Source organism: Cinclus cinclus, chromosome 5 (genome assembly GCF_963662255.1).
Source record: "Cinclus cinclus chromosome 5, bCinCin1.1, whole genome shotgun sequence".
Lineage (NCBI taxonomy): Eukaryota > Metazoa > Chordata > Aves > Passeriformes > Cinclidae > Cinclus > Cinclus cinclus.
In genome coordinates, this window is record NC_085050.1 from 27,684,966 (window position 1) to 27,698,527 (window position 13,562).

The following is a 13,562-nucleotide window of genomic DNA, read 5'->3' on the forward strand; positions in this document are numbered from 1 at the left end:
CCTCCCCGCTCTCCCCGGCAGAGATGGGGAAAGGAGCAAAAACAAATACAGATTGCTCGGGCGAAGGGCAGGGTTCGCCCCCTCACGCTCACAGCTCACCCCTGTCGGTTCCCGTGTGCCGGTCCCCCTGCGGCCCGGAAGGTGGTACGGGCCTTCCCGCCCGTGGTGCCGCCGTGGGCGGGCGGCCGGGGATGTCACGTCCGGTGTGTGGGGCGGGAGTTCCGCCCTTCCCTGTGCTGGGAGGTGGAGGTACCTGGGCCGTCCCGGAAGCGGTTGGTCCCGCAGTCCCTGGGCTGTCCTCTGAAGCGGCCCCTGCAGCCGCCCCACGCCCCGCTCCCGGCGTGGAGTGCGGGTGAGGGTAGCGGGAGCCGTGCTGGGAAGAGGACACTGCTTCTGCCCTGGGGGCCGCGTGCGTGATTTAATGACACAAAGTCATAGAACCGTGGAATGTTAAAGGTTGGAAGCGACCTTAAAATCTTCTAGTTCCGACACCCTGCTCACTGTGAGCACAGACAGCTTTCGCTAGACCGGGTTGCTCAATGGCCCCATCCAGCCTGACTCTGAACACTTCCCAGGGATGGGGCATCCACACCTTCTCTGGGAACCTATGCCAGTGCCTCACCACCTTCACGGTAAATTATTTACTTTGGCTCCGAGACGCATTCAGGGTGTCCTTATTAAATAAGCCTCTGTGCATGGTGCCGGTGATGCCTCACAGGGAATGAACTAGAAAACCAGTTCACAACCATTTTTAATGTTTGCATGGGAGAAGTTAGACATCATCTTTCTACTGTTTGTCACATTCTCTAAGTGATAATTTGGCACAGTTGCACATTGGCAATACAGCAGAAACGGTTTCACAGTAAAGCATTAATGCAAATAGCAATGCCTAAAACCAAAGTTTTCTCCTTCTGCACGCTCTCTGATGTGTGTTGGCTGTATGTGATAAAGAGGGTCTAATAACCTGAAGCATAAATCCAGTTGTCAGAATAAAATTACACTTGAAAAGTGTCTCCTCTTTAACTCAAGATTTTGAAAAATACATAATAAAGATTCAGCATTGTAGTGCATTCAAAAATTACGGTGCTCACAGTAGCAGACAGAATTTCGTTTGCATAATGTGGAGGAGGAAAGGCAATGAGACTATTTTTTTTTTAAAATCAGAATTATGCCACCCAATGCTCAAATCACATCAAAACAGTTATTATTGGACTTCAGCATTTTGCTGAAGGCACATTAAGAGAGAATTTACACAAGTTTCATTTCCAGTCTGTCCTGTGGACAATTACAGACAGGTAGACTTGTTATATATCATGTGCATCTGAATATTTATCTCACATCTGAAGGGCTACTCACATGTATTTGTAATCTAAGAGCTCAACTTAGCTCTTCTAAAAAAGTTTCTTTTGAGGGTGGGAAAGAAGAACAGTGAAAAATGAACACTTTTTTTTTTCATACTCCTTCCTGGTTAATCTGGAAGAGGGGGTGGTCAGTGTCCACCTCATTCTGGTTTTGATCAATTCACAGTCCAGATGAACTGTTATGGTTCTGCTAAAAGCAAACCTGCTAATTAGAAGAGATCCACATACATCCCCCAATATGCAGATCTGGGTGCGGGTGAAGCAGCCCGTAAGAGCCCCATGCTCATCAAATCTAGATTCTCCCATAGGTTTGGCTGCAGGTGGGTTCTAATTCCAAGTCAGTCTTGACTTCATTAAAGCATGTGTATTTACATGCTTTTTCAAACTAGGACTTTTGTGCTGTGATTGTCAATCAGGCACAATTGCTACAATTCCCACATAAAACTCCTTTTTTAATTTAATTAGCAATCCTGTAATTTTTAGCTATAAGGAAGATGATGGGCAAGGAAGAAGCTCTTAAACTTTTTTATTTATTTTTTTCAACAGTGTCACAAACAATTATAAGGCCAAAACACACAATATTAAATAGAAAATCCAAAGCTGCTGGTTGGTATTCAGTGAGAAAGACTGAGGTATACAAAACATTTTTTAAATTGTGCGGAAATTTGCAATAGTTTTGAAAAGGTGCTTTTCCATTTTCAGCTAGTGGTTCGTTGTCCAAGTGATCTTCCTGTATACCAGTAACTGTGTAATTGTGACCAACTGAACACAATGCATTTAACAGCTAATGGTTCTTCAGAACACTTGAGTTTTTTAAACATTACATTTATTCTAACAGCAGTAATGTAATAAAATAAGACTAATGTCCTAAACAACTCATGACCTTCATTTGATATATCATTTTTACTGTTAAGTATGGAAAGTTGGGGTTTTTTTAGTTTACTTTGAATGTGACAAATGAAAAGGACATTTCAGAAACTGTCAGACTTATCCCAGAGAAAACAAGGTGTAAAACAAAAAAGAATGGCAGTGCGAAGTATTTTTTTTCTTCCACACTGCATTGGCAATTGATAGAAGCACACAAAGATAATGTAATTACATGACTTCTAAAACAGAATTCTAAACTTACAAAACTAGAGGGCTTTTCGCTTTTTGGCTGAGCATTTCCCTGAGTCTTCACTTTTAAAAATCATGTTAGACATCATGTGCATAGAATCTGTTACAAAGGTCTCATTTTAAAAAGGCTGTATCCAAAATTATTAGATACTTCTATTCTTAAGAAGCCTAAGCAGTAACTGCTGAGAAAGCAGTTTCATTCTTCCTAATTTTCTTCCTGGTATTTTTCTTAAGGAGAAAAGCAAACTTCAGATACTTTTGCATTAAGACTTTGATAATTTGAAATTACATCATCACATGATTTGTGCTTTGTGAGCAAATTAATACAGAAGCTTTTAGGGCAAGACAAAAACAATAAACTTTGGGACTTCTACATAATTAAAAAAAACTTTGGTTTTTATAGCATTTGTGAGAAAATAGAAGGCATGTGTGTGCATCAAAACTATATGATTTTATATTTTAATCTACTTACATTGTTTTCATCAGCACATCAGACTTTCTGTAAGTCTTTACTTAAAGATGTGTTTTAGTAACAGTAATTAGTTAGCTGTCATAAGGCTTCTGTTTGACTAATGCAAGAAGGCTATTTAGCAAGAAGGCATCACTGAAAAAGGTACATTCAACAACTTATGAACTGATGTCCATCCACTAAAAGTTCACCATTCTAGCTCAACGGGATAGTCTCCAGTGAGACACGCTGTGCAATGACCAAGCTTTCCCATAAACGTCTTGTGGGTTTTAGGGTTGTTGTCTTGTCTTGCTTTGATGCTTTCTTGCACAGATGATACCAACCCTTCCACAGAAAGATAGACAACACTGTCTGCTCCTAGAGGAAATAAAGGATCATCAGTTAAAGCTGCAATATTGTACCAAATCCAATGCTCTTTGAGAATGCAGTCACATTACCATATGGATTATGAAAGAGAATGACTGAAAAATTTTAAGACTGTAATACCTCTTGCCCTTAAATTCTTTGTGCAGGGAGCAGACTCACTGAAATCTAGACAGAAGGTTCCGTTGGGAACAAATGTGACAATAACTGCAAAACCAGAAGCAAAGTCCAGAGTGTGTACTAAGACTCCCTGAACTCCCTGTCGTCTCCCAGAGTTAACCTTAGTTCAGGTCTGGAAGTAAATGTGTGTGCATAGTGCATTCCAAATCTGAGCACCAAGGACTACCAAGCCTCTCTGGGACCTGGAGGAAGGGAAGACCATCATGTTAAAAAAATTATGCAATTCATGCAAATCTTCTAGCAGTAGGAATGTTTGATAGCCTTTTCATATTGTTAGTTTTTTATCCTTTGCACTCATGTGGTGAATAATACTTAAAAACGAGATCCTACAAACTTGCAATATTTCCATACACCTTCACAATAATTTTTGGAAAAAGATTTCATTGCAGTATTAGACAATGAAAGTAAATGTTTTAACACAGGAAATCAGAGTTTATGGTGGAACATAAACTGTCTGTCAATCTTTCTTTTGTTCTGCTGCAAACATGACTCAAAATTTCAGAAGGTTTTTAACATTCTTTGATTGTTTTCAAATGTAATTTCTTTTGAAGTGAAATATATAATGCAGTTAAATTTATTTACGTAAATGTCAATTTGTAGAAAATTCAGTGGGTGTTTACAAATTCTGAATATATTTTTATTAATATCTCATGAAAGTGAAACTACATCTGCTTTTCATTATAGGATGGATTTTCACTACTTATTTTCTTCCTGGTATTTTGACTGCAGTAGTTCCTTTTTGTCAAGTTTTGTAGAAAGAGCTTTAAGTATTGGAAAGATTTGTCGTCATACTTTATTTACAACTTATGCTTATGCAATTATTCTAATATTTTCTATTGTTTTGACAAATACAGCTCCCTAACTGTGTTAACTGTATTAACTTTTTTTAAAAAAAGTATGTAGCTGAATTGGTTTGATCCACAGAGTGCTCACAATGCAGAAACCTAGCTTACCAACCTTACAGATTTGGTCAGGTTTGTCACTGGTGCCTTGATATGTTCTGCTTTATTTTGAAGTAGATTATGAAACACAATTGATAGCTCTTACAAGAAAAAGAAAAGATAGTAGCATTTACCTATATAGTTAGCAAGATCATGAAATTCAGGCCTGTTGGCAATGAGTTCTTCTTTAGTTGGAATGTTTATTCCCATGTAACAAGGAAATCTTATAGGAGGTGAAGCTACACGGATGTGCACCTGAATAAAAATAGTTTCAAAACAGGCTGATATAAGTTGATGGTCAGCAGAAGAAGGTAAGACAGTTTTAGAACTTATTTTTTACACTGTGTCCTAATGTTCTTAGAAGGTTCCATCCTGATTTTACTTCTCTTCAGTGGTGTTCAGTTCTTGAAAAACAAGTTTCAGCTTACAAAATCAAATATTATACAGGACATTTTTTCTCCAGTGACTGACTTGCACACATTGTTTTGCTTAAAAAATCTTTATCAATTAAAAAAATGGTGCTCTGGTGACTTAAGATATGTGGTATTTACAGCAGTATATGGTTGTACTTTTTGCACTTCCACAGGTCGCACATCAGGAATACTTGTTTTTCTGATCTTAACTATTAATCCATTCTTTTTTGTATTTGCCAGATAGTGCTTTGTAAGTGGAGACCTGTTCCTGTCACCTCAGTCACCCAGAAGTCACACTCATACAAAAGAACCTCCTTAACCTATCTCCACAATAAACACACACTAGCCATTGGGTTTTTTTCACAATTGCCCTTTTAAATAAGGCAAAAATGTACAGTAGAAACTCTTGTGCTTTAACCTCCCATCAACTTCTATTTACATCTGTATTGTACTGACTTAAAATTAACTTACCTCTTTGGCTCCTGATTCTCTCAGTAGTTTTATTATGGGTGAAATGGTATTGCCTCTCACAATTGAATCATCAATGATAACAACTCGTTTGCCTTTAAAATTATCAGACAGAACACCAAACTTCTTTGCAACACCAAGTTGCCGTAACCTCATATTTGGTTGGATAAATGTTCTCCCTACATATCGATTTTTACAGAGTACTTCAACATATGGTAGTCCACACTGCAAACAGGAGACAGTTAAACAGAATTAATATAGAAGAACTTGATAGTTTCAGTTACTGTTTTTTAAAGCAACCTTACGACTTAGTATGACTTCATGGTAACCAAAAAAATGTTTAAATACTTTAATATAGAGGAATAATGACAGGAAAAAACAAGGCAGGGGACTCAAAAGGAGTAGCCTGTGTACTGAAGATGCAGAGCTTTATCAATATGCATCTCCAACAACCGACATCATTATAGTCCATTACAAAAAGAGATGTGTATAAATATGCTTGGGGGAGCAAAAAGAGCAAGGTAACATATACCTTTTGAGCATAACCAAGAGCTGCTGGAGTTGCAGACTCTGGAACAGTGCTGACCAGGTCTGCTTCCACAGGTGCTTCAATAGCAAGCTGCTGCCCACATCTTCTGCGGACTGAATATACCATCTGACCTAAGAATAGAAAGAAGTGTTTTTCTTGGTATGCATGATTCAGATTTCCTCTCAGTTTTCTGTATGAATTTCTGTGTCAATTTGTAGGCATAGAAGTCAGTGAGAAAAGTTTCAGAACTAATAAGTAGTCACTTGCATAAAGTATTTTTTTATTTCCTTCTGTAATATCACATTCTAACATTCACATTCGTATTGCAACATGGAGAATTAAAATCCAGTTTGCTCTAACTCAGTAACTAACTAACTAAACTAACGTCCTGTGGATGTTACAAAATCAAATCTATCTGCAGGAGGAAAGAAATATAAATTATGCCTGCCTGTTCATAACGTGCATATTCTATTTTTAAACTGCTTTTTCCACCAGACAAAATTTATGCCTTCTGTTGGCTTCTGTCCACTTAGTGACTTTGAATCAGTTGGCAAAATTCACCCTGAATTTAGTAAGGGGATAAGGGGACTCAGGAGCTTTTAAGGCCCTAAAAAATTGCAACATGGGAAAGAAGTGAAGTACTGTGATGAGATGAGACATAGCAAAAGCTCCAGCAGCAGTACCAAGGAATGTGAGAAGTGAGGATACTGAAGGGTAAGGTGATCATGAAAGAAAAGGAATTTGGGGTGAAAGTGGCTTTATAAGGGTGGGGAGTTGTACTGGATCAATGGATGGCATGTCCCTAGAAAGCAGTGAGAGGTTGGTTGCCATATATGAGAGTCCTGGCTAGTATTTTGAGGGCTTCTATTGAAATAATAATAAAAGCATTACACTGACAATGCCAAGTACTTAGATAATGCATAGATTTACAAGTTAAATTACAAGCATCTTCCTGAAGTTACACTTATTTCAAAGAAAAATATAATGATAAAGTTATTTTGTAAATCCTATTTCACAAGTCTAATTTTTAAAATGTTGCCCAAGAACCAATAAGGTTCCTTTCTCAGTCTCTCACCTGTAAAAGATATTTCATCTACCTTAATCATGATCCTTTTCATCCCTCCCGCAGGAGTATGCAGGCAGCCTATCTGATGCTGCATCCACATCCACAAACAGGAAGGTGATGTTACATGCTCCTCCTGATGAGTTTTATCTCAAAAGCTATGCCAGCCCATTATGTCCCACTTATATTCAGTGGTACTTGACTATGATCCCAGAGTCATTGTACTCCAGGACAACATCTTGCAGTATTTAGGGAAGAGCTCTGTATGTAATATTTTTGTACCTTCAAAAATACTGTCTGGTCTTGCAAAATAAACATATTCAAAGATGCAGAATGCTGACGGATCTCCTTCAGGTCTTCGTACAACATCCAGTGTCTGGACATCATGTCTGGATATTTTCACAATCTCTCCAGGAAGGACCTCCCGATAATACCTTGAAAAAGAAATACAGAGGAGTTAGAAATGTCCTGAAGCTGGATGATAATTCTGAAGTACAAATGAGTCAATTGACAGGAAAAAATGTTTTTGAACATCTTAACATGACAACTTGCTTCCATCTTAGGATTTGACCTGAAGCATTTTAAAACCAACATGCTAGGACAACTGATCCTTACTAAAACAGTCTGAATTAATATCCAAAAGCAATAAACCAAGTAAAAATACTAAACTTAGTACCAGAGAATTATGGTATTTGTCCTATATGTGAGACATACTACACAGGATTAACTGTGATTGAATATATTTTAATAATATAGTCCTGTATCAATACTAGAGAACTTTTCCATGAAAGCTAATAAACCTTACAGTGCAATATAAGAAATATAATCTAGAATAGAGGCGGTAGCCAAAATAATCCTGTCTCACAAGCTAAATCTAGAGAAATATCTGTCTAGAGATGACAGCTACCTCCAAATGACATAAAGCTGACTAGAAAAGTACCTTCTATTTCTCAAATCTGCAGAAGTATGGAATAGTTCAGGTATATTATGTTAAAGTGCTTAACATTATTAAACATTCTTCTAGATCCTTTAGTGAGTCCTCAGGTGGCTATTCTAACATTGAAATCTATCCCAAAATATTGAAATATTCTGGAGATACAAATCAGAGGTGTTTATTCGCTCGTCAGATACTAGCAGTAGCAGGTAGCACTTAGCTACAGCAGAAGTTTGATACAAAATTGCTTTATTGAAAACACACAGGATTTGGCTGATTGTCCTACATAGAGAGCTTTTCTTAACAGAAATTCGGAAGAAGTTTCAGAAAACAGTTAATTTTTTTTCTAACAAGGAGGCCAGCTTATCAGACAGCAGCTACAACTCAGGTTATTTCAGCCTGTGAGCTACCAGTGTAACTTTTCTGTAGGTGAAGAATTATATAGTAATACAACTATGCTGCTGAAAATTAGGGCAAAATGAATTAAGTTATATGGGTAATCAGGTATTATGCAACAAGTAAGAGGCATTTACTTTGTGACAGCACATATAATTATTTTTTTACAATCATCTGTTCAAGAAAAAAAAACTGGCAAAACCCAAAAAATCCTCCCGAGCAAAACTAAACCTTGGTGTCTTTCATGTTATAATTATGATATTTGGAAACTTGGGATTTAATCACTGCCTAAGGAAGAGCTTTCAGATAAAGTGAGGATCAGGCCACTTACTCTGCACCAATAGACAAAAAGCTACAGGACTCAGAAGAGACAACCCATCCTTCTGTTTCAGTGTTATCTTTTCCTGAAATAAAATATTTCAGTTAGAGTCCCCAGTTTTTGTTACCATGAGCCCCCACAATCACATTTTTGCTGCAGTATCTGGCTTGCTATGATTGCCAAGTGTGCAATTAAAGACTATTGTAATTTCTAACTAAAAGATATAGCATTCCACTGTTTCCACCTTTCTATTATTTAAAAAATCCCAAACAAATCCACAAAATAAACATCATAAACCTGTTCTAGGCAGAAGTGGAAGTAACAGCATCATATTCACAGCTTACAAAGAGAGACAGTTAAAGTAACTACCTTTGTTATCCCTGCACTATTTCAAACTTTTCAAGTTCTAGTTCAGTGACTTTAGATAGATGTAATTACTTTTGTTCACACAAAAAACTCCTTACTTTTCCTATGCTAAATAGGTTGATAGATGTTTTTGATTACAATGGATACTGGATTGAATTCCAGTGAGAGTTTTGAGAATCAACCATAGGAAAGATCTAATTGTGTCACATAGGGTAGGAATGTCTGTATCCTTTAAAAAATCTTGGTAATTTTTCTTGTGGTTAAAATTACTCAGTTTTCTGAAGATATGGAAGTATTTACTGCTTTGCCTTTTAATTATTTTAAACAAGTGAAGATATTTTAATCTCACTTAATGGAAATTTTTTGATTTGAAGGCTGAACAAGAACACAAGGAATTTTTCCATGAACTGACTCTGTAATGGTCTAGTCACTACATGTGACTAGGTTGCTTGGAATTCAAAGATAACGTTGCAAGTAATTCAGCACTTTTTGCCTGCCTTACTACAGGAGAAAAAAAGGAAGAAACCAGACTTATTTCTAGACATTGTCCTGAGCAACTAGTTTTAAGTGGCCTGGCTTGAGCAGAGGATTTGGACCAATGACCTTCAGAGCTCCCTTCCAGCCTCAACCCCTCTAGGATTCTGTTCATCCCTGCTTTCCCATTTAAGCAATGAGAATTATTTAAATTGTATTACAGTTGGGCTGCCAATTGTGGCTACCATTAGACTACTAAGATCTGTATCTTTATTCCTGTATCTAGGAATAGAATTTTGCACACTTCCTATAGATGATTTTTTCCCTACCAACTTTTTTGTTTTGGTTTTTCAAAACTGATTTTTCACATATTCCTACTTGCACCTCAAGTAGGTGTAGCTTTAATTACTTACATCAGCGATTTCACGCACACATCATGCATATGCAGATTCATACATATATATATACATATATATATGTATGTATATATAGTTTACCTTTTCCATTCATGTCCCCTACTGGAATAAGGCGACCAATGCAGAGCGGGCGATTCCCATACGGATCACGTACTGCATAGATAATGTCTTTATGCATAATTAGCAATGAATATGAAGTTGGAGTTTCCTTCATTAAGTTTTTTATTCTGGAATGAGACATAGGTGAATGTAACTGTGTGCCAACGAACAGCTGTGTGCATTTACAGCTGCACATCCTGCTGAGGTTTAATGGCTGGTGTTGACTGTGAAGCCCATGCTCCTCACCTTGCCACCCAGTCGGCCGTATCGTCGTTTTCCAGCGGAGGTGTGAAAGCCAGCAGCTGGGTGATCAGTTCACTGTCAGAACTGGTCGACAGTCCCACACCATGCCGCATAAGCTTTAAGATACAAACCAAAAGTGTTACCAGCATTAATAAACAAGCTCACATCACACTGCTCAGATTTGAACCTAGCAACACCTTGGTGCAATGAACAAATGTTTTACAGTGCTTCATGTGATCACAGCATAATAATGCCAAGTTTCTTCCTACAAACCAACTTTCTAAAATGAGGTCGGACAATCTTTTACACAAGTACTACATTTTTCCTTTTTCATCTCATTCCTTTGCTCTGCATGCAACTGAAATTAATGCCAATATTCATGGCATAAATTCATGTTTGTGCCATTTAATTAGCTTTCTGCATGCTCTGGGAAGAGTTAAAATATAGAAGAGAAAACATGAAATTGCCTACAGCAGACCCAGAAAGAGATATCAAGGCAGAATCCCCTTCACAGGCTTCCCCCCCCCCCCCCCCCCCCCCCCCCCCCCCCCCTCGCCCCAAATGACCTATTTTTGATTAGGGAGCTCTTTCATAACCCCAAACAGTTTGGTATTAAGGAAAAGTCACAGCAACCGTACTGCTCATTTCTGCCTCACACTCAGAAAGAAACAATGCCAGAGCTCCCAGAGGTACTAACCTTCCTTCTGAGTTGTGCAGCGTTTGTTAGCTCCCCATTGTGTGCCACAGCAATCTTTCCATGGAGAGTCTCTACAACAAAAGGCTGGCAGTTCTGCAGCTCAGAAATTCCTGAGGTGGAGTACCTCGTGTGCCCAATACCAAGGTTTGAAGGGTACAGCTTCTTCAGGCTGTCCGCATTGAAGACATGATTTATAAGACCCATTCCCTTTGGGAGAAAAAGAAGAAAAGGTTCTGTTTGGTTTTATTTTCCTGGTGGCTTTCTACGTTCTTCTTCTGCTTAATGGTGATACAGTATTAATGGAACTTTAAGAAAAAAGAAAATAATCTGAAAGACATGAGAAAGGAAGAAGCTGAGTAGGTGCCACAGTGGTATATCAGATACCTTTAGTCCTGTTTTTAAATAAAGCAATCTACGTTTTTGTGCTGAGGATTTTCATGGAACGATCTATTCCCTGACTAAAATTAGATACTTTTAAGGCTGTAGTCACTATGTGTCTTGTAACATCCCTCACAACTCTCTCAGCTGGAGAAAGTCTCTGTGACCTTGTCAGGCCTCCATTCTGTCTTAGATTCTGTTTATTGCTACCTCTTGGTAAAGTAGTTGCCACTTCCTTGAGTCTCACTAATGTAAGAGCTAGTCATCCATTTCCTTGTGCATAGTCTGTAACAGTATTTTTTCTTTTTGAGATCAAGAAGAGCACCAGTGCTCTTCCAAATCTGCAGAGATAACACCTGAGGTAGAAGGTGACAACGTTGGCAGGTTTGTTTTAAGCATACACTCAAGACAGGTAATAAAATGAGATTCACTGACAAAATCAAAACAGACCATCAAACATGTAACTATTTCTCTAACTACACTGCTTCTTAGCAGAAACTAACTTACATGCATCTCACTTAAGAATACAAAACATTTATTTGCATTTTACCTTGTGCACTTTGAATGCCTGGGAGGACTCGCCATCACTTGTCACAATCCCAGCGCTCTCCTGGCCCCTGTGGACAAAATAAAATCAACATAAAGCACTGACGTGATTATGAAACACTTTAACATACAATGGATAGGTGTTTTTTAAACAGGATTTTAATGTAGGCTTCCTTGTTTTATTTTACAAATGTATAATTGCTGTTTTAATTGCAGGTTTATTGCGTGTCTTACGCTTTATTTCAAGACAGTCTCATAAGGTTTGTGCCTAAGTCCACTAAAATCAGTGGGAATCCTTGCACTAATAAGCATGGCCTCAGGCTCTTATTGGACTTCAGTTTCAGTATGGGCATAAGGTAAAAACAGATGCTTAATCAGAAAAGCCATTTTAAGAGGCATAGAGGTCTAGGCAATAGTACTAGGTTCTATAGTGCTATTCTATTTCTGCTTTGGGTTGTGAGATGTTATTAAAAACTAATGGTGTTGCCTAGGGGGATGGATTGTCTTTTCCAGTGATCACCTATGCAGAAGCTTTTGCATTTTTGCACTTAGGCAGACAAGCTAGCATTTACAGCTCTAAAAGCCACACAGACCCTCTGATAAAAGCATCTGAGTGCATAAGTGCAGAAGTTGGGCATCTCAGCTTCTGAATTCAGGCAAAACAACTCTGATTACAGCACATCAGCTTCGGGCTGGCAGTTGTGCTTTATTGAGCAGAGCTGATTCAGCTGAAATATGTGTATTTTCCCTGTCCTGCTGCCTGTTCTCCCCAGCCCTTCCCCCTGCCATGTCCCCTGGGTGTATCCCAGATCCCCTGATGCTGCCCTACCCAGGGCACGCAGAACACTGTGCACCTGCCCACGCTTTAAAAGACTTCCTGAAATAAGGCAGTGTTGCCTATAACAAAACTGCTGCTATGTGCCTTCCTGTGCCTGTAATACTCATCAGGACTTTGGTGGACGGGTAAGCTCCTGTCCACTCTCAAATATAACAATGTCTGAATAGGAAAGATGTTTTCCTTAAAAAGGGAAAGACAACTAATGTCCTACTTGTGCATTGGACTGGTTTAACTCAGTTGAAGTCACTGGAATTATTTATTATAGGCAACAATAAAATTTGGCACAAAACTCAATAAAAAAGGATACGAATCTACAACTGACATGCTCACTACCAATTTTCTCCAGTTCATAAAATCCCTTTATTTGTTACTAGTCACAGTTGTATGTAAAGCAAAAATTTTAAAGAACACTTGCCTACAGAAAGCAAAACAAACCAATCTTCCCACACACCTGAACAAATACACCCTCTTAGTTACACAGTTCTTCAAAGAAAATAATCAGAGATGTGAATATTCTTAAAGCCACTTGCTTTAGAATCAGAAGATGTTCCATCTATAGACTCGTAGTATGACTTAAGGGTTGATGCGCTGCATTCAGCAACTTGCAACTGCAATGTTAATATTACAGCAAATTTCCATTTTAATACTATCATGGTCACTTTAAATAGTAACTAAATCACTAGGAAGAGGGAAGCAGACACCCCAAGGAAGGCCCTGGTCAAGGCGTTGGATTACATCTTTCACTTAGACAAAAGACACGGGATCTCCGCGCCATTGCCACAATGCTTGCACCACTTTACCAGCTGAGGCAGACTTTAAGTATGCCAGCTTTAATTAAAAGATCACGAATATATAAAACGTGTCACTAGGGCCCGCAGTTCAGATGCAAACAGCGCACGGAGATGTGAAGATGTAGGGCAGGACGATCCTAAAGGCGACCCTTGTGGAGAAGG

General features: G+C 38.5%; 1 protein-coding gene across 1 annotated transcript in view; it reads right to left on the reverse strand.

Moving 5' to 3' along the window:
* Window positions 1–3,133: 3,133 nt before the first annotated feature.
* The window catches only part of PPAT (phosphoribosyl pyrophosphate amidotransferase), a 40,678-nt gene continuing 30,249 nt past the window's right edge, over window positions 3,134–13,562 (reverse strand). Inside the window, exons 2-11 of the mRNA XM_062493523.1 lie at window positions 11,776–11,842; window positions 10,848–11,054; window positions 10,154–10,266; window positions 9,890–10,035; window positions 8,565–8,637; window positions 7,186–7,337; window positions 5,844–5,971; window positions 5,315–5,536; window positions 4,565–4,685; window positions 3,134–3,303 (exon numbers count right to left, since the gene is read on the reverse strand). Coding sequence (XP_062349507.1) covers window positions 3,134–3,303; window positions 4,565–4,685; window positions 5,315–5,536; window positions 5,844–5,971; window positions 7,186–7,337; window positions 8,565–8,637; window positions 9,890–10,035; window positions 10,154–10,266; window positions 10,848–11,054; window positions 11,776–11,842 — 1,399 coding nt within the window. The remainder of the gene's footprint in view (window positions 3,304–4,564; window positions 4,686–5,314; window positions 5,537–5,843; window positions 5,972–7,185; window positions 7,338–8,564; window positions 8,638–9,889; window positions 10,036–10,153; window positions 10,267–10,847; window positions 11,055–11,775; window positions 11,843–13,562) is intronic.